Raw genomic sequence first — 20,594 nt, 5'->3', positions numbered from 1 at the left:
TGAAAGAAAATTGCATATTCAATCTCCATCCATGAATCTCCCTCACTGCTGCCCGCCTCCTGCTTGAAAACAATGAAGGCTTTTTCCCAACGCTGGGCAGGGCCTCGGTATCAGCCTCACTTTAACTTCAGGGTCATTAATTCCCTGATTATTGAAGGAGAAGAGAGGGTTGCGGCATCGTCATTTCCAAAGGCACCCCCACCATGTGATCAGGCCCTGGCTGGGGTGTAGTGGGGGGCCGCCAGGGTGGGGTGAGGCGATGTATTAGAAGAGCAAAGGGGTAGGGAGGGCGGAAGTGGGGAACCCACTGGACTGGGGGGAAGGAAGCTAGGAGGAGGGGGAAAAGGCAGTCATTACTGCATACCTCTGTTGTGTTGTTATTGCAAATTAAAAGTAGCATGTTCCACTCCACAGCTATCTTTGGAGAGGGAGGGGCACCAAGGGAGGTGGGGGATCTTATCATTGCTTCTTCAGCAGACCAGCCGTGGTGTCACCGTGTGAGGTGACATTTGAATTTACAATTCCGCTGAGAAAAGCCATTAATTCACAAATTAACATTTCTCCCTCTCCCTCTCTCTTTAACACTCTCTCCCTCTCTCACATGGATGTGCAAGCAATTGAAAAGACAAAGGAAATAGCCTTAAGGAAGAGACTTTACTGCTAGTCTGTCTGTGCTGAGATTGCTCCCCCTGCTTCCAGATAGATAAACCAATTACCTGAGCAGCTCTGCTCCTGGCCGCCCGCGATCGCCTCCTTTTGTAGGCGGCCTCCATGGCTGGATTACACTCAGAGTATCTCATTAATGTAAACCAGCCATGCCCTGGTCACCAGTCTCTCTTCCCGGCTCTCTAGCTGGAGGGGCAGCAGGAAGAGTGCTGGTGTCAGGAAAGGCAGGCAAGGAGGACCCCTGGGAAGTACAGAGGCCGCCACTGCTCGCTGCCAGGGCCTGGGACTTGGGGTGCAGCCTCCAGTCCAGGAGGAGGCAGATGGGGGAAGTCTGCAGGTGGGTGCTTCCTGGTAGGCTTGCAGGGGTGTGCGGTTAGAGGCAGAAGCAGGAGCCAGAGCCCGACTCTCTCAGGCCCGCAGTGTCCATCCCCTGTGGCCCCGTGTTCCGGAGGCAGGGGGCTGGCAGAAGCAGAGAAGGGTCTGCGCATTCCCTGCCTGGGAAGAGCTCAGGGAAGTTTCCCTGAGCACATATCATGTTAGCAGTTCAGGGATTTCAGCCTAAAGGAGCAGGGAGGGGTGCCGAGGAGGGCCTGGAAGATACAGGGAGGTTACACTAGGTTGGGTAAATGAAACAAGGTTGCACTGATTCCTTAACCTAAACCCAGCACTTGAGCACTTGTGTCTGTTTACCACCTAATCCTTACACACACACACACACACACACAGAGTTACTGATTCCCTTTTAAAGAATCCCCACCCAGGAATGTGGATGTGGACTCTGCGTGCCCTCAGAGCTCTGCAGTGGGCAAGGAACCACAGAGACTCGCTTTGCGCCCACTGTCCTCTGGGCCCAAGGCCCTATGAGAAGACATTGCATTGGCAGAGGGAAGCCGAGCAGAGTTTGAGTTTCTCTAAGGACAGGTGCTCTGTGGATTATTGCTGGAATTACATGATTCCACACACACACACTATACTACCTAGCACAGGTCACACACTGCACCTCATGAGGCAAGTCCTATGAAAGTCCAGAAACTAAATCTACAGGAAGGTAACCATCCATCTAGACGAGGGCCTGAGTTTAACTGCATTAACAAAGCTCAGCTTACGTTCATTTTCTAAAAACTATTCAAACTAATGTCCACTCTAGTCTAAGAAAGCGCTAAGGTTCAAAGGTCAGAATTTGCTCAGAGACCAAAAAAAAAATCCACTTATGAACATATATTTGTTGCTATGATTATATCTTTCTAGTAACCTGGGAAATCAGACCAGGGGGAACATTAAGGGGGGAGTTTTTCTATCTTAGTTGGATCGCATATTTTAGGCAAACTCTGGACAATGTTGGCCGTGAGCCTGTTGAACACTGACCATGTCATTATACAGGGGTAGGTACAGGTCATGGCATTGTTTTAGTAAGACCTTTGCCTGGGTTCTGGGCACACATGGCCTTGCTTTTTTATGTGTGGAAGGACTAGGGTTTAGCCATGGCTGGGTGGGGCTGACAGGGGTACATAAATTCGTACATAAATCCCTGAGTTTATACTGGAGACTTCAGTCAGATCATTAACCACCACAGGTTCCTACCCTGTTTGTGCCATTGAGTTTAAGGAGGTATGTTGCAATTTAGCACAAAAGTATTTTTTTTTCATAAAGTGCCAAAACGTCAAAATAGGTCGACCCCCCCCCCCCAGGAGAGACTATGCAGATTAGCGCGGGGGGGGGGGGCGTTGTGTGCCCTTCCTCCACTGGAAGTTGGGGTGGGTGTAGCACAGTAGAGCAGCTTCCCCAGCAAAGGCATCTGTGCGTTCCCGGGCACGTGTATGCACACCCATCTTTTCTGACCATCTTTACATCTAGTCTTCCACTTGGCAGTGGAAGGGCACTTCTCCCACTGGCAAGGGCACCAAGCGAGAACGGAGGAGAAGCGCTGCCTCAGCAGTGCCCTTCTCCCCCAGGCGCTGCCGGTGGTCAGGGGGGCGGGGCCAGGCCCTGCGGCTGCCCCCGCCCTGACTGCTGAAAGTGGGCTGGCCTCCAAGGCCACCTCCTCCTCTGCAGGCCAGCTGAGAAGGGCGGGGGCATGGGAACCCCTCGGAAAGAGGGTTTGGAGAGAAGATAGGCCGAGGGGAGCCAGGATTGCTGCCAGACGGAGAAGTGGGTCCTAGCGGCCTTCCCGACCATTGGGGCTGCACAAGGAGACCGGAGCCCGGGCCGGGAAGAACTCTGTCTGCCCCTGCGGGCCTGCTTCAGGGCCCTGGTGGCTGGAAGGCTCTCCAGGACCTTCCCCATTTTGCCCATGGGGTTGGGAAAGCAAGGAGGGTTGGGGGAGGGCTGGGAGATGATCACGAGCCTCAGAGCCGAGTTGCAGCAGAGCCAGTAATTCAAACCATCCTGACCCTCCGGTGAACCTGGACCTGCTGACCTTGACAGCACCAGACAAGGGAGGCCTCACAAACCTCAACCTGCGTGGAGGCCTCACTTTCTCTTTCTCCCTTCCTTGGAGCCCCATGGCCCGGCTTCCAGGTGGCTCCTAATTTGGTCATCCCCACAAAATGTCAGCATCCCTCCCTCCCTGAGGCGCCTGCCTGCCTGCCTCAAAGCACCCTTTGTGCTCATCCCCACCGCAAATGCGTGGGCTTCTCCCAGGGGCCGCGGCTTTCCCCTTTAAACACTGCTCCTGCTCCCTGTCCGTTCTCCTCCTGCCCCAGGCTTCACCTTTTTCAGAAGTAGTAGCTGTGTAAAGTGTATGTGCGCGAGTGTGAGCTGGTGTGTGTGTGGTCTGGGTGCACACAGGGACTGGGATAAAATGCGACCGAGACAGAGCAGACAAGAGGAGGGAAGAAAAGCCTGCGGAAAGCTGCCCCGGGAACCTGCATGAAAGTAAATGTAGTTTATGAAGTTTATGTTTTTCTCCCAGGGAGAGCTGGCTTCCATCCAACAGCCTCCCAGAGCCTTGCCAGGCAGCTCCTGAAGCAGAGGACGCAGGCGGGCGCACGGGCAGGCTGGTGATGGAGAGACGCACACGCACGTACACACACCCCCTCTCTCTCCCTGGTTCACACAGCTCTCCCTAGATCCCAGCAGATTGCAAAGAATGGATGGAGGGGTGCACAGCGACTTCAGGAGCTTCCCGTCCCTCCCCTCTTCCCTCCCCACCCCCACCTCCATCTCCTCTGGCGGTGTGGCCAACCCGGGCACGTGGACAGTGTGGATACTTGGGTGGACTGTTGGATGGTCAGCTGGGCCAAGGGCAGTGTGGACCACTGAGGCAGCCAGCTTGTGGAAGTGCTCTGAGTAGGGGCAGTGCGGGTGATCTCGGGGTGGTCGGCAGGAGGTCAGTGTGGTCAAAGGAAATTGGAATGCGGTATGCCAAGAACCTGCCTTTTTACTCACGCTGGGATCCATTTTTCTCTGGCCGTTTTCTCTAGCTGTTTGGTCTCTAGACCAAGTAGATATGCAAGCTACTGAAGATAGCTGTGGGGGTCAAAATATGGGAGACAATATTTTTTTTTCTGGAAATTCAAAGGAAATAAGTGATTGATGAGGTTGGGATATGGGAACGCTTAGAGGCACTTATAAGCAAGCTGGGATGTCTGCTTCCTAGACTCTTCTTCATGTGCAAAAGCACATGGGTTCAAGTGTATGAGTGTACTAACACTGTGTAAGTGGGCCAGTACCCTTGACTTTAGAGATTGTAGAGGAGAAGACTGACTGGGAAGGGCAGTCGTATGTAACAAAGGCCTTCACTCCATCCAGCCTGCTGGGTTGGCAACATCTGGTCTCTTGCTCCGGTGTTTCCAAGATTTCCCTCTGCTGGGAAATGCAGTGAGAGGACTCAATCTCCCACCTCTTTCTGGGAACTTCTTGTCCTTACTGAAGTTCTGCCAGGGTCTGGGACAGAGGACGACAACAGAGGTGGAGTCATGGGAAGTCACAGAGCTGAGGGAAGAAGAGAGAGTAGGAGGGAATGTGAAGGATGGGCCGAAGTCACCGACTGGGGAGGCTGCTCTGGGAAGCCAGGAGATGCTAGACATGGAGGGTGGCAAAAATTGGCCAAGGATGGCTTTTTCCCTTTTCCCCCCTCTCTCCTTTCCGCTCCCTTCTCCCCCTCCTTATCTCTCCCCTCTTCCCTCCACACATCTTTATTGGTTCCGGTAATAGCGTTGATTTGCATGTCAGGCAAAGCCTTGCTACACACACAAAAAGAAAACCCCAGCCTTGGCGGTGTGGCAGTGTCAGCTCTCGCTGTTGTTCGACAGTGTAAAATTAAATTAATAAAGCCCCCAACGCAGGAAAACATAACAGGAAATTAATGGCCTTTACTGTCGCTCTGATGCAGTCATTTGCAACCCTGCTTTCCGCACCAAAGACTTCATAAATGCAAGCAGTTTCTCTAAACAAGCATACTTAGAGCGGCCTGGTATGTAATTTTTTGCCTTGCTTGTGTCCTCTGAGCTAACAAAGCCCCTTCCCTTCTGCCTCCAGAGAGGCTTCTAACTGGTTCTGGCCCCAGCTGGAGTCCAACACTAGCAGAAGGCCCCAGCCCCTCCCCCAAAACCCCGACAGGGCTGAAGGCGGACTCAGGTCCCAGACAGACAGACCCTCAGCCAGCCCGCCTTCCCCACCAGCGGCCGTGAGCCTGAACCCCAGTCTCTGCCAGCAGACCAGCAGGAAGGCACAGCGCATGCTCTCGGGCAGGAAAGTTGATCACTCTGGGGAATTCACCCAAACCAGCCCTCCTTCCCCACCAGCGGCCGTGAGCCTGGACCCCAATCTCGGCCAGCAGGAAGGCACAGCGCATGCTCTCGGGCAGGAAAGTTGATCACTCTGGGGAATTCACCCAAACCAACCCAACGCTCACACACCTTGTGTGTATCTGCCGGCTCCCCACGACCTGTTGGCTCCCCTCTCATTGTGTTGTCTTTGACCTCCCCTCCCCCATTTATAGTTGCTCACCCTCCCATCTGGGTCCACACACTCAGGCTGGCCATGTTGGCCCATGCCCTTCTTTCCTACAGGTAAACTAGGGGTTTTGGATGGAAGTAGGGGGCTAACATTCAAAACAGGGAAATTAACTGTACTCTACACAGTTATCTGGGGTTCTGGGGCTCCCTCATATCTCCCTCTTCTTTACTGGTTGGTTAGAAAACACGAGAGCCCTAAATGATCACTCAGGCCATGTCTCTGTCCTGGGGTGAATGAATTTTCTATAAACCATTTCAGATTGCTGAAAATTTGGGATTTTGCAATGGCATGTAAATAGGTGGAGATTTATACTTACCTTTCCAGGGATCTTGTGTTAATGTGGACCCCAGTGTTGGGAGGCATGAGCGAGCAAAGAACAGGGAGCTCAAGAAAATTACAGTCTATTGGGGGAGGCAGAGCTGTCACACGTTAGACAATAAGCTGAACCATGTGGTTCAGCATTCACTAGGAATCCGGGGAAGTAGCTAGAAGAGCAAGAAGGAAATGGGACTTGAGCCTGGGAGTGATTAAGATTCAGGGAGACTGGCTCCAAGGAACAGCATCCGTGTGGAGAGAGGCCAGTGGCTAGGTTGAGTGGTGTCAAGGCAGAGTTTCAGATTCTTAAAGGTCATCATTTTTTATCTGCCACTCACATAGAACTCTCCTCTTCAGTAGTTCTGCCTGACCAGCCCCATCCCCTGCCTGGACATAGGACATAGGTAGACAGTTGTCACTGTTAGAATCCAAATTTCTGGATGTGAGATCCATTTTCATTCCTTGCTTGTTCTGGGACCTTTGGCTAACTATATAATCTCTCTGAACCTCAGTTTCCTCATCTTTAAAATAGAGATAATGACATGAACCACATAAGGTAGTGTAAAGCTCTTCATTGGACACCCTCTCTTCTTCCCTCCCTCCCTCCCTCCATCTGTTCCTTCCATTCCTTCCCTTTCTTCCATCTGATTAATGGAATGTCTGGAAAAACAATGAGCTAAGCCTTCAATTTCTTACATGATGTGGTCCCTGCATTTGCGGGAGGTCCCTAACCATCCTGGTTACCCATCTCTGAATTTATTCTTGACAGTTCAAATCCCTCTTAAACCAACATTGAACTCTAGAGACAGTCTGGCCAATGCCAGGTACATACAGTAGAACCATTGCCACTCTCCATCTGGAGATTCTACATCCATAAAGTGGCCTCAGATTACCTTCGATTTTTTTTAGTAGCCGTGTCAGACTCAAGCTCATATTGAGTTCGTGGTCAACTAAAACCTCGAGATCTTTTCCACATCAATTGCTATCAAGCCAGGTCTACCCCATTCTGCACTTGTGTAATTGATTTTTTTAACCTAAACATAGGGCATTCTATTTATCCCTGTTGAATTTCATCTTGTTGGTTTGGGTTCTTAATTCCACCTGATTAAGATCACAAAGAAGTTTTCCATATTATCACCTTAGTAGTTTTTTTTTAAAGAGTTCTTTTCCTTTAAAATGAAGGAGCACCACATGGCCCACCAGTGGAGACCTCCCTTCTATTGTGACAAATGAATGTTTTAGGTACTATTGAGTCCAGCAGCCATCACCGTTTTTGCATTTCCTCATCTTGTTCCTAAATTAGGAAGGAAATGCTTTGTGAGATGTTAACATTAAGACATTCAGAGCATTTCTTTAATCAATCAATAAAAAATCCAATTTAAGATGGTGCCTGCTATGTATGAAGTATGGCAGGACTGATTTAGAGCGGTAAATAAGACACAGTCCTGACCTCAAGAAGCTTCTGATCTAGTAGGGAGAGTGATGTGCACATGATCGTAAGAGTAGAATGTGATGGGCGCTATAATCCAGGTATGAGGTACTATGATGAATGCTTTTAAAAAGGGGGCAGCTGCTTCCAACAGGGGCAGGAAGTCTCAGTGAGTATGGCGTTTGATCTCAGCATGATATCTAGTTCATGTGCCACAACTTATTCTTGGTGAGTGTATGCAAGCTCCAGGGTATCACTCATTTCTCTTCTAGTGCCCACAAATTCACTCTATGATCATTTCTTCTAAAGCAGTGGTCCCCAACCCCGGGCCATTTGGTACCGGTCCGCAAAGAAAGAATAAATAACTTATGTTATTTCCATTTTATTTATATTTAAGTCTGAACGCTGTTTTATTTTTTAAAAATGACCAGATTCCCTCTGTTACATCTGTCTAAGACTCACTCTTGACACTTGTCTCAGTCACGTGATACGTTTATCCGTCCCACCCTAAAGGCCGGTCCGAGAAAATATTTTCTGACATTAAACCAGACCATGGCCCAAAAAAGGTTGGGGACCACTGTTCTAAAGGATTTATAGACACCAATATTAAATTTATTGGAATGTTATTCTGTAAGCTTATCCCCCCCTCTTTGTTTTGCAAGGATGGCATTAGGCTTTGTCACTGCCTTACTTTTTCATTGTGACTTCTCGAGGATTATCAACAAAAATTTTAGAATCCTGTCTACTTCCCCACCCCAGGGTCCTGCTATCATCTGGGCCTGAGAACGTTACCTCAGTGGAAATGGTTAACAGTACCTGCCCGGCCCCCTCCAGACTCGGGCAGCTCCTGCTGGCCCCATTTGGAAGATTTTTTTCTTTCCTAGAGAAGTTCTGCCTTCTCTCTCTTTTCTCTCAGTATTACCTCCTCTTCCCCAGCACTGAGCCTAAACCTGCCTTTCTTTTTGTTCTTTCTCCAAACAGAGCTACCGAGGCCCTTTCTGTTGTCTCAGCCTGTTCTGAGCTTTTGTCTTCCTGACAGGCTCATGCTCCTCATATCCATCCTTGGTTATGCTCCCCTCCTTCCATCTGCCGTCTGCCCTTAACAAGAGGAAATAAATAACTTTTGTCAGTTAAGTGCAATACACACTCTTTGTGAAATATTGGGAAGATACGGTACATTTTTTTTTAATTACACATAACCTCATTATTGAGAGGTAACCACTGTTGGAATTTGGTATATTCCTTTACAGTCTTTTTTTTCTGCACATGTATAATTTTATATATATAATTTTTTTATCAAAATTGGAATGATACTGTATATACAGCTTGTCTTGCTATTTTCACTTAACATTATATAGAACCATTTTCACATATCATTAAATATTCTTTGAAAACATGATTTTTTAATGGCCGCATAATCTTCCGCTATTCAGTGTACATGTCCTTTTAAAACCTAGGCTCATCATATTTTAAAGCTTATTCGTGTGCAACAGCAATAATTTTCCTTAAATGTCTTCCTGTTTCTACCCCTCCCCCACCCTCCGTCCCTCTACTTTGTCAGGTTGATTCTTTGAGCTTGCAGAGGCAGAATTTCATTTTTAGAGCATCCAATCCTTATGGAATTATGTTCCCTTCTAGAATCTCTTGCCATGGGATCACACAGCCATTCTTTCTCTTTACATACAGCAGTTTGCTTTCCTCAAGTCGGATTTTGTCCAATACCTCCATTCTTTGCTGCTGTCAACTCTAGAAGTGGTTGATTTCTCCCCAGATTCCTATCATTTCCCTTTTATCAGTTTTTCTTTCTTGATCAAAATTAAACAGCCTGGAATAATGGGAAGGGCTCTGGGCTGAGAACTTCAGTTCCCAGCCTAACGATGACTAGCTGTGTGACATGGGAAGATTACTTAACCTTTCTGAGCCTCTTTATTTTAGCCTCTAAGAGCGAATGGAATAAATGATTTTGATATTTTCCAGCTTTAAAATATGATGATACTAAATCCAGAGTAGTGATTTCCTTTGTTGCTTTTTTTTTCTTTCTAACAGGTAAAATGTTGAATAAGGCAAATTAAGAATCTATCAACCTTTGCTTTTGGAATTCTATTTGACAAATCAGTCAACATTTCTTTATCACCTACTCTGTGTCAGGCCCAATGCTAGGTTTATAAAGATGAAAAAGACTTGTCCCTGCCTTCAAAGTGGGAATAATAATAGAAGCTCCCTGCTTAAGTCCTGGTGAAAAGTGAATAAGTTAATATATATAAAATTCTGAGATGGATGCCTAATATACAGTAAGCACTTAACGTTAGCTGCTGTTATTGTAAGGATTAAATCAGTGCATGTATGTTAAGCAGAGTGTCTGCCACCATAATGGGAACTGGATCGATTTTAGTTGTTATTATTATTTCTACAATAGAGGTTTGGGTAGATGGCTATTGGAACACAGAGAAAGGAGAAATTCATACTGCGGAGGGGGAACTAGCAACTTCTGGTATACATCCGAGGAAACTCAAGGGACTAGGCCAAGGTCATACAACACATGAGCGACAAAACTAGGAGTTCAACCCCAGAGATGTTACTACCAGTCCAGTGTTAAGGTCACTAAAACAGTTAGTGTCCCTGGAGGCACAGGAAGACACTGCAGGCAGGCCAGGCAGCACCCCCCCCACACCCCACCCCCACACACACACACTTTTCCCCAGCCGTGAACTCATAGAGTGCTTGGAAGCTGGGCTTGATCAAGTACAACCTCTTGATCAAAGGTTGCCAGGGCTGGAAGGCTGGCCAGAACCTTGTCTTTGGGCCAGATTTCCAAGGGCTTCTTTGTGCTCTCCTCTTCAGCTGGGCTTGGGGTTCCTGGCCAGGGCAGCCTCACAGATTACCCAGTTTAAGGATGGAGGCAAAGGGGTACGGCATCCCAGCTCCTTGGACAGACAGTGCCTGCACCAGTTCGCTCTCCAGCCCAGCCCCCTGCCAGCACATTGCAGCACTGCCTTCCTCCTCTCTCCTCCATTTCTGACCTGTTTCTCCTTTCCACCATGCTTCCCTCATCCTCTCCCCCACCCTTACCCTCATTCTGCCCTTCTTCCCTGCTTCTCGCACACTCTATGCCTTTTTTCTCTTTTTCTCTCCCCTGAGCCCCCTCCCCTTCCCATCCCATTAATCCTCGCTCTTCGCCCAGTCTGGACAAGCAGCCCATTCCTGGTCCCAAAGCCCACACTCCCTGTTCTCAACCAGATGGGAGGGCCAGGGTGGCAGCCCAGAGCTTCTCGGTCCTGCTGCTGTGGGGGTAGGGCTGGGGCTGCACAGGCGGGCTGCCCTGAATGACAAGCGGGATATTGATCGCATTCTGAACTCAGCCCAGCCGATAGAAGGTAATTAATGACTCCATTTGCCTCAGTACCGAGGAGAACAATTGAGTTTGAAACTGCAACAACTGGCAGCTGGGGAGACTGGGGGACAGCCTGGGGTGAACCCCTCAGAGGCGAAGGAGTGTTACAGGAGCTAGGGTGTAGAGGGGGGGGCAGAGGCCACAGGTCAGAATGATGTGGAGCAAATGTCTGCCCAGCGCCCCACCCCCAACTGCTGGCCTTGACCTCTCCTACTACCCTCCAGTCCCCTGGGGCCTGAATCCCATCACCCACTGTTCCCACTTCCTCCATGCTTTTCTCTTTCCTTCCTGTATTACTTTTTCAGGTCATTTTTCTGTCTGCAGATGAAGTAAGACTTTCCCAAGATTGCTTCCTGCCAGCGGTGTGCTCTCGCACATGCTCTGAACTTGTCCTGAACTTGTTTCCTCTTTTGTAAGATTGAACTAAGAGTATCTCTTTTGCAAGTATTCTGTGAGAATTAGAGAGAATGTGTGTAAAACACCTCAAGCCTGCCTAGTACATAGTTAGTGCTCAATAAATGATGATAATGACAATCTTGGACAAAGAAGGCAAATTTGATGGAATGCTGAACAAATAATTTTACCTCATCTGAAAATGAGAATAATAATTACTTTGTAAAGTTAAATGAGCATATGTGAAAACCTAATATTGTCAGTTTCCCCATTGACAGGTAGATATTTGTGTTTGGTCTTAGAAAACTGAAATTAGTTCTTTATTGTACTTTAAAACAGTCCCTTCAAACGCCTACTTCCTACTTCCCAGGATTTGGTGGGCAGTCCCAGTTCATCCTATCTTAATTCTGTAGACTTTGATAACCTTGGAACTTTTTTTTTAAGTGAGAGGAGGGGAGATAGACTCTCGCATGTACTCCGACTGGGGTCTCCTGGCAATCCTGGTTTGAAGCTGATGGTTTAATTAACCGAGCTATCCTCGGTGCCCAGGGCCGTGCTGGAACCAGTCAAACCACTGGCTGTGAGAAGGGAAGAGAGAGAGGAGGAGGAGAGGGAGGGGAAGAGAAGCAGATGGTTGCTTCTCATGTGTGCCTTGACCAGGGATCGAACCCGGGACGTCTGTACACCAGGCTGATGCTATATCCACTGAGCCAACTGGCCAGGGCCAACTTTGGCACTTTCTAACCCAGGAAATGGCACTCTTTCATTCTATTGCCATCACCCCAACCTACCCTTTAGTCAGTACACAAGAATTTCTCTTGTCCCTGGCAGTGACTACCCTGCGCACCAAGCTGCTGAGACCTCCCCAGACAGCCTCATTTATGATTGGTCAGAGAGAGGGTTCAGGTCTGGGGTCAGAGAGGTGGGAAGAAGAGAGCTGAGCTCGAGGGAAGCCCAGACATAGAAGAGACGTCACAGGTTAAGGGAGTGAGGAGATCGGGTCTTTTTACTGAGGAGTAAAAGATCATTAGTGATTCTGGAAGTGGTACGTGCTCATTGTACAAAGCTTGAGTGATAGAAAAACTTAGGTGAAAGAGCTGGGTGAGTGGTTCTCCTTTCGGTCAGGCTGGTCTCTGGTTTTGCAGTTCACTTTGTCCACAGGGAGATTGGGAGTGATGGTGTTCCTGGTTCGGTCCCCAGCTGGTTACAGAGCACCTTTCTGCACAGGCTCCCAGGGAGCTAGGCCCTGGAGCGAGGCGCTTACCCCCATTTCCTTTGCGCCCCAGCTTCCTCACCAGGAGAAAGGGGATTATAATCCTCACTTACCTTGGCTAGTGGTTGGGAAACCCAGATAACCTAAGGTCTTTGAAACCTTTCTGTTAACTGCTAAGCAAATCGGAAATGGTTAGAGGAGAGGACAATATGAGCCTTTGTTCCCCTTGAAAGAATAATATACGTCAAAGTTTTAACTCAGCAGTTTGTTTAATTTGATTAATTCATTTATATCTGCCTTGTTCCTAAAAGGACTTGTGGTGGCTCCCTCCCCTTGAAAGTGCTCACACTGTGGTGGACAAAGGTCCTGGAATGGGCTCCCATCCCAGGAGACTACTGCCTGGTGTGTGACCTCAGACTTGTCATCTCCCCTCCCCACCTCGCCGCCCACCCCACTGGTTTTCATGACTGTTAAAAGAGGACTTCAGACCAGGTGTCCCCTAATCACGATGCAGAGGGCAGGCTCTGGAATCAGGCAGACCTGAATCCAAACCCTGACTTCATTTACCAGCTGCATGGACTTGGATAAGCCACTTAATCTCTCTCTGCCTCAGTTTCCTTATCTTCAAAATAGGTGTCGCGGTATTTGAACTCCCCAGGTATTTACCTGCCCCGGTTGTTGGAGGGATTAAATGAGCTGTGTAAAATTCAGCAATGACATGTAATAAACATGTACTGTGAGCTGCTAATGGATGGTGACCGGACAGGGGACAGCAGGAGAACTGGGTTGAATCTTCCACATATGGAGACCAACTAGCACACGGTTCCTTCCTTGCTCTGTAGGGTCTTAGTAAACATAAAGCAACCACATTTTTCACGGAAGTCTAAAAATGTGGCCTGAGAGTGGGAAAGGATATTGGAAATCAGAACTGTACCAGAAAACTCGGGACATATGGCCACCATACTCTAGCCCTCCTCTTGGAGTCCCGACAAGGGATGCGCTTATCTCCTCAAGGCGAAGGCTGAGGGCCTCCTCCCCTCATTTAGAAAAGGCTTTCCCTGGAACCAGCTCCCGCCACAGACAGATCGACCCTGCTCTCTGGGGCTGGGACCTTGGTGTGGGGAGTTCAAAGCAGAGGCTTTCTGGGCCCCATTCTCAAGCAACCTCTTCCCTGCTTTGGATGGCAGTTGTGCAGTTCCGAGGTGAAGTTCTGTTCTTAACTGGGAACGTGGTGTTTTCTGTCCCTTGGGTAGAAGCACTGTAGGTGGGAAGGATGGTGTGGACCGGAATCAGTGCTACCAAAAGCTGATCAGCAATAGGGGTGAGTGAAGAGGGGCACAGATTGACACAGGGGCCTCTGATAGCTAGGGATGCAGGGGACTTGCCTGACAAGTGACTGCGTATCCCAGGGTGCCATGCCAGTCGGGCCACCAGTGCAGAGACCTTCTGCGGGGGTCTGGCTTTGAATGCTCCCCAGGAGAACCTCATTCCTGTATTCAGTCACTCAGTGAGTGCCAACTGTATGCCCAGCTCTGTGCGTGGCACTGGAACCTCGGAGATGCACAGGTCATGGTCCTTGGCCACAGGAGCTCATGAGGAGAAAGAGGCTATCTAATTACACCCTTTCCCTCTGCTCCCTCTGGAGCATAGATCATGACCCGCTCTGCCTCCTCCTCTGTTTTAACCCAGCTCTGGTAAAAGTGCTCCAGTATCTGGGCCTAGCAGTGGAGCATAGATCATGACCCGCTCTGCCTCCTCCTCTGTTTTAACCCAGCTCTGGTGAAAGTGCTCCAGTATCTGGCCTAGCAGTGGAGCATAGATCATGACCCGCTCTGCCTCCTCCTCTGTTTTAACCCAGCTCTGGTAAAAGTGCTCCAGTATCTGGGCCTAGCAGTGGAGCATAGATCGTGACCCGCTCTGCCTCCCCCTCTGTTTTAACCCAGCTCTGGTAAAAGTGCTCCAGTATCTGGCCTAGCAGTGGTGTCATAGCCCAGTTCCACCTCTATCCACGCTGTCACCACTGAGACTGCCTTTGTAAACTCCCGCTCTGAGCTCTCTCCCTCCAGCCTCCTGAGGGGGGCCTGCCAAGTGGTCGGCACTGACAACCACATCATTTCCTCTTCCTTTTCCAATATTTTTTTCCATGTTCCCTTGTTTTTTCTGCTCCTCTCTACTCTCTTCTCCATTTCCCCCCCCCACGCACCACCCTTACCTAGGCCCTGGGCTGCCCCCTTTGCTGGGCCCCCAGGCCTGTGGGGAAGCAGACCAGCCGGCTGTATTCCTGCGGTGGGTGCCCTCGCCCCCACCCGCGTGGCCCTAGGCTCCTAGCCTGGGAATCTCCCTCCCGTCGTTCCTCTCTCTTGCCCTTTCTCAGGCGTCTCCCAACCTCTTTTCCTCACTCCCTTCCTGCCCTTTCTCCTTACCTTCGTTCTTCTCTTCCCTCTCTAGCTGAGGGAGGGGTGCCGCCCTGTCCTCTGGAGAGAGCCTGGGAGAGCCTGTGGGCCCTTTGGCTGATCTAGGAGGGCTGGCTCCCTGTGCCCCACCAGTCATGCCACCGCCCTCTCCCTGCCCCTGTGGCTCTCCTCTCTGACGCCTCAGAACTTTCTTTGCGTTCCTTCATGACTCATCCCTACTGTGGCCTTCCCCTCCCTCCCGGCACTCGCCTTCTGCCTTTTCCTTCGGGAGCTTCCTCAACCTCCAGCGCCTCCCTTGGGGGTTCTCTGCACGCTTTCATCACACCAGCTTGCTTCGCTCCCCTCACACCTTCCTGCTCTTCCTCTCCCCCACCCCCTTCCTTCTCCTCTTCTTCCCTTTCCCCGCCTCCCACAGCCACCTCTGCCAGTAGCAGGCTTCCTGTCGCCTTTCCTCTTCCCTCCCCATTTCTCTCCATTGCTGCCGCTGTAACCTGTCTTATCACCAGGGCCCGAGTATACAAAAAAATAAATAAATAAAAAGGTCAGTGAGTGGAGGGAGCAGCAATAACCCCTAAAACAGTACTATCAGTGGAACATGATTGATCAATTGAATTCCATAGCGGCTGAAAAATGTGGGATTAAGTAGTGTATTATACGCACAATGAGTTGAGGCATGATGTTCATTTCAAGTTCATTTCGCCGGCCTCTGCCACCAGATCAGGCAATCAATAGGGGCAGCAGATATCATATATCACCTCTCTGCGGGCTGGGGAGAGAGCACCATAATCTCTCGCAAATTTAGAGTGACAGATTTGTCAAGATCTGAAGGGCCCCTGAATAAATGAAGGAAAAGAGACTCCTCCAGCCAGTGACCTGAGGACAAAGCTTCAGTTCAGCCCCTATACGCGCGTGTGCGCGTGCACACACACACACACACACACACACACATGTTTATTCAAGCCACACACAGGCATATTCACAAATCTACACAGAGGCATAGTATGGGTCTCACCACACATATGCATGCATCCACGCACATAATGTGTGAGCACCCACTCACAGACAAATGCACACTTTAGTTCCCAGGACCCACTGGTGACACTGCAATAACCACACACAAAGACACTCTGACTGCTTCCTTCAGCCCTGACAGCCAGGATTCCCAAAAGGGTCGGAGGACTCCAGCAAGGGAGAATTAGACACAATGATATATGCAAATAGCTACAAGAGGTGTAATTGGGATGATGGCACATCGTTGAAAGAGAAGCAAGGACAGGAGAAACATGGAGGACATGGGCTCACACTCCCCATGCGGTCACACATGTATACACACACACACACACACACACACACACACACACACACACCTTTTCAGAAAAGTCCTCACTCCATCACTTACACTCGAACACTTATTTATCTGGATGTTATACATATAGAGATGCATCTACGCAGGGAACACTCACACAAAAGGAAAAATAAATATACCATACCCTAAATCATATAGAGAAAGGCATACACCCTCTTAGACAGAAAATCTTTGCGGAGGCTTACACAGAAAAGCACACAACCACCCAGTTTTGTGTTCATAAGAACAGAGGGAACATAGAAATACCATTGAGGCTGTCCCTGTGTCTGTCTGTCCTCCTCAGACTTGATCCTGGTTTTCACTTCTCTCTTTCTCTTTCTCTCTCTTTCTCATCCTCCCCCCATACATACACATGCACACTGTTTGCTTTTCCACCCTTCCAGAATAAAGTGGAAGGAAGACAGGAGGTCCCATTAAGAAAGCAGACCCCCATGCTTCGTCTGAGAAGCCAGCATGAGAGGACGACTGCTGGTTGAGGTTAATCAATATGTAATATTTCTACGTTCTCCCGGATGATACTGTACGGTGTTACTGTATATAATGCGATATTGATTATATCATATCATATAATCACCTATAAACTGATATATATAACAGTCCCAGAGGATCACCCTGGGGCCTACAACATGGGCTGGGCCCAGGCCCGAGACTCCCCAGCTGGTTTTGACCAACCTGTGGCGGGGGAGGACCCAGCTTTGGTCCAGGGGAGTTGCAGAGTGGGGGTTCAGGGAGAGGTGGCAGAGTAGGCATTTGGCCCACTATATACTCAAGAGCTCCTGTGGACCTGATGCAGGAAGGCAGGGGCGGGGAGGCAGGGGGAGCAGAATGGTGAGAAAGCCTGGGTAAAGCAGGATGTGGACAGAATGGCCTACAGCCCTGGGCACAGGCACTCATGTGGCAGCACTGTGGCCTTTCCTTCCTGGGGCAAGTCTCAGCTCCCGGTGGAGACCCACAGGAGGAATGAGGCGGCCAAGGAACTGGCCTCTGATGGAGGCCTAGCCAGAGTCCAGACCAGGGACCAAGGCTGAGCCGGGTGGCCTGGGCACAGCAGCATCCACAAAGACTGTCTTCAGTCTCTAACCAAGTTAGTGTTTTACTGCTTACCTGCCACCTGCAGTCCTCCTGCTCTGGTCTTGGTCCTGGCACAATGCAAGCAAAATGCCTCAGCTTGGCTTCAAGTCCCTCCTCCCTCAGTGGTGAAGTTAATTACTTCACCCAGTCTCTATGTTACACTCAGCCTCGAAGATTTGATGATTTTCCACCCTTGGAGTCAGTGGAACTGAAATTCATCTCAGAGCCAAGTTCAATTCTCCACAGGCTGGGCAGTGCCGGTCTCAGACACCCAGCTCCTCCCCCAGGCCCACCCAGGCCAGGGGACAGGAGTTCAGGGGAGATGGCCTCTGGGAGATGGCTCCTGAGAGTGCCCCTGGCTCCACCTCTGTGTAGTCCTCCTGGCCCCTCCTCATACTGGGACAACCTCCCTGTCTCTTCCCAGCCCCTTCAGAGGCTCTGGCTTCCTCAGCCAGATAAAAATTGGGCCAGCCCCCTCCAGCCTCAAAACTAGGAAGAAGGGGTCCCAGCAGGGGTGCAAACCCTAGCGCCCAAGCCAGGTGCCCCCTCTGCCCACTGCACTACTCTGTGCCTCTGCTCGCCTACGCTGATGCCCCGAGTGTCCATGTGTCCCCCAGATGTGTCCGAGGGCTCAGTCCCCAATGGAGACTCCCAGAGTGGCGTGGACAGTTTGCGGAAGCACTTGCGAGCTGATACCTTCACCCAGCAGCAGCTGGAAGCTTTGGATCGGGTCTTTGAGCGTCCTTCCTACCCTGACGTCTTCCAGGCATCAGAGCACATCAAATCAGAACAGGTGAGGAAGGCGCTTTCTGCGTGCAGCAGTGGAAAGGACCTGGGCAGAACAGGCCTCTGGAGGACATGCACAGGGCTCGGCCACGTGCACACCAGCACTACATGTGCTCCGTGTGCTTGCACTTTGTGTGGGCCGTGTGAACAGGCTCACACAGGACATTAGAGTTAAGACAAGCCATTATGGTGTATGGTAGTTAGAAATGGTGAGTTCTGGGTATGAGTACAGCCTTGGGTAAGTTTTCCCCCTTTCAGAGCCTCAGTTTCCCCTTCTATAGAACGAAGACTTGGATGTATGATCTAACAGGTCCCTTCTGGCCCTGCCGCTCCCTGCTTCTGGGGTAGAGTACAGGAAGTCTAGGCAGGCCCATGGCACTGTTTTCACCCGGCTGGGCCTGCCTCTTGCTCCCCAGTCCAGCTGTCCAGTGTGACATCAGGCAGGCTGACGGCCCCCCTCCGACCCAATACTTCTTACAGATGCAGAACTGCCCAGAACAGCATGGGATGCAGCCCATAGCACACCGGCACAAGACACAATGTAGAAGCACCTCTCCTAACTTCTCACATCCCCCATGTCTACACAGCACCACCACCTGCCGGCTCCCTCCACCCTACCTTCCATGCTGCTTCTAGTGCTCCCTTCGCTGCTCAGCACCCTCCAGCCCCCTCTCACCCACACACCTCAGTGTAGCCTGCAGTGCACATGCTCAAACACAGGAGCCCACACCCATTCTTCCCACACCTACGGCCCAGGCCAGGCCTACAGCTGCAACCCCACACACTGCTGCACTCGCACACGCACACAGCGCATGCACACACACACACACACACACACACACACACACACACGCACCAGCGCGGCCCCACAGGCTGCACACGCACAGTTCCGCTCTCGGACTCCAATGGCTCGCAGTCACTCGCCTTTCTCCCCGCCCGTCCTTTTATCCCATAAGCTGTTTGTCTTCATAAAACAAAAATCAAAAGTCTTTTTAAGGTGCCCTGAGCCATAAACCAACAAAGGAGGAGCCGGCCGAGGCAGGCAGCTCCGTGCACCCTCCCCGAATCCCCGGCTGTATTACAATGAATAACCTTTATTTACTTTCATTAGACTATTAAACACCAGCACAGTCATTTTTCCCCCTGAAACTCGGAGCAGGGCCCATAAAGCAAATCCGAAGCCTAATTGAGTTCATTTTAATTTCTCTCCGATCACAGCGAATTACTCTGGTGATAAATCAGGGGGCAGCTTCACCCCCAGTAGAAGGCCTAATTTGCAGCTAATTACAAAACTGATTTCTACAGGAAGATCAATACGAGAAGGAATTGGAAATGACGAGGCAATCCCGTCCAGCCAGGGCGGGGAGGGGGTCCTCTGGGGGGGCCAGGAAGCGGAAGGGAAAAAAACGGACCCGAAAGAGCAGAAAATCAGTTTTAATTTAACGTAATATTAATCAGAGCAACTTTTCCTGCTTTGTGCAGGCTCCTGGCCTGCCCGGCTCTGGGGTCTGGCTTGGCGGTGGCTGCAATAAAAAGGCAATTACCCGAGTGTTTCGGGCAGGACACCCTTTCAGAGTCAATGACTGGCTCCCTCCCACCCTTCTGTTAGCCATGTGGACTCTACCCCTCCCCAATTTCATACCCCAGTGCACAGGCAGAGAGCGAGGGGGCCGTGGGGCTGTCTTTGTTTGTTTTTAAAAAAGGGGCGCCAGCACCCGAACAGCCGGCCCAGCAGTGCCAGGCTGGAGGCCCCATAGGCCCTTCCCCCAGCCACTGCTTCTGCCATCATGTCATGGTCCGCCCTCTTCCCCAAGGCTCCCCACCGCAGGGGGACCTTAGAACACCCCTTGCCTCTCAGCAGGGGACCCTCACTGCTATACCCCACCCTTGGTTCTTCTGAAGCAGGGGCTGCTACAGCCATGTAAAGGGTGCTGGGATAACCACTCATAATATATAGGCTGCTCTCCAGCTTCACAAAGTCAGGTCTGCGTCCACCCACACAGAACTCTCCATCAGGCGTCCAGCCCGCCCCTGCCTCCCACTCTCTCCTCCCTCTGCCTGGCCATCTCCTTCCACCCCATCTGGGAGGGCTCCCCAGTCCTCCTCCCCATCTGCACACAGCCCTTCCTCCGTGTGTGCGCATCAATAGAGAGCTGTCGCTTTTCTCTCTCCTCCCAGGGGAACGAGTACTCCCTCCCAGCCCTGACCCCTGGGCTTGATGAAGTCAAGTCGAGTCTATCTGCATCCACCAACCCCGAGCTGGGCAGCAACGTGTCAGGCACGCAGACATATCCCGTTGTGACCGGTAAGAGGGCTGCCAGGAGGGTGGGGGCATGGCTTTCCATGGGAGCACCTCAGCTTATGCCATCTGAGGCCCAGTGTGACAAGTGGGCCCTTTGCCATGTCTGCGGAGAGAGTGAGTCTCTGAAAACCAGGGTGTCTACTGAATAAATGTGTGCCTGTGTGTGGATGAGAAATTGGAGCCAGGGTCTCTGTGTGCTTCAGCCTGGAAAGGAGGCTAGAGCTGGCCCTTTCTGCCCATCCTCTTGCCTCTCCCTTTGCCTTTTTTGTTGCCTCTACCAAGGTACCCA

At 50.6% G+C, this 20,594-nt stretch overlaps 1 protein-coding gene across 12 annotated transcripts in view; it reads left to right on the top strand.

Annotated features, from left to right (window-relative positions):
* Nucleotides 1-20,594, top strand: part of PAX2 (paired box 2) — a 95,002-nt gene that overhangs the window by 54,043 nt on the left and 20,365 nt on the right. For all 12 annotated transcript variants that reach the window (XM_066355208.1, XM_066355217.1, XM_066355215.1 and 9 more), the window contains 2 exons: nt 17,835-18,010; nt 20,182-20,308. In XM_066355208.1, the coding sequence (XP_066211305.1) occupies nt 17,835-18,010; nt 20,182-20,308 (303 nt within the window). The remainder of the gene's footprint in view (nt 1-17,834; nt 18,011-20,181; nt 20,309-20,594) is intronic.

The sequence above is a fragment of the Saccopteryx leptura genome, chromosome 13 (genome assembly GCF_036850995.1).
Source record: "Saccopteryx leptura isolate mSacLep1 chromosome 13, mSacLep1_pri_phased_curated, whole genome shotgun sequence".
Lineage (NCBI taxonomy): Eukaryota > Metazoa > Chordata > Mammalia > Chiroptera > Emballonuridae > Saccopteryx > Saccopteryx leptura.
Note: the sequence above shows the minus strand (reverse complement) of the source record. Positions and strands in the feature narration are given on the sequence as shown.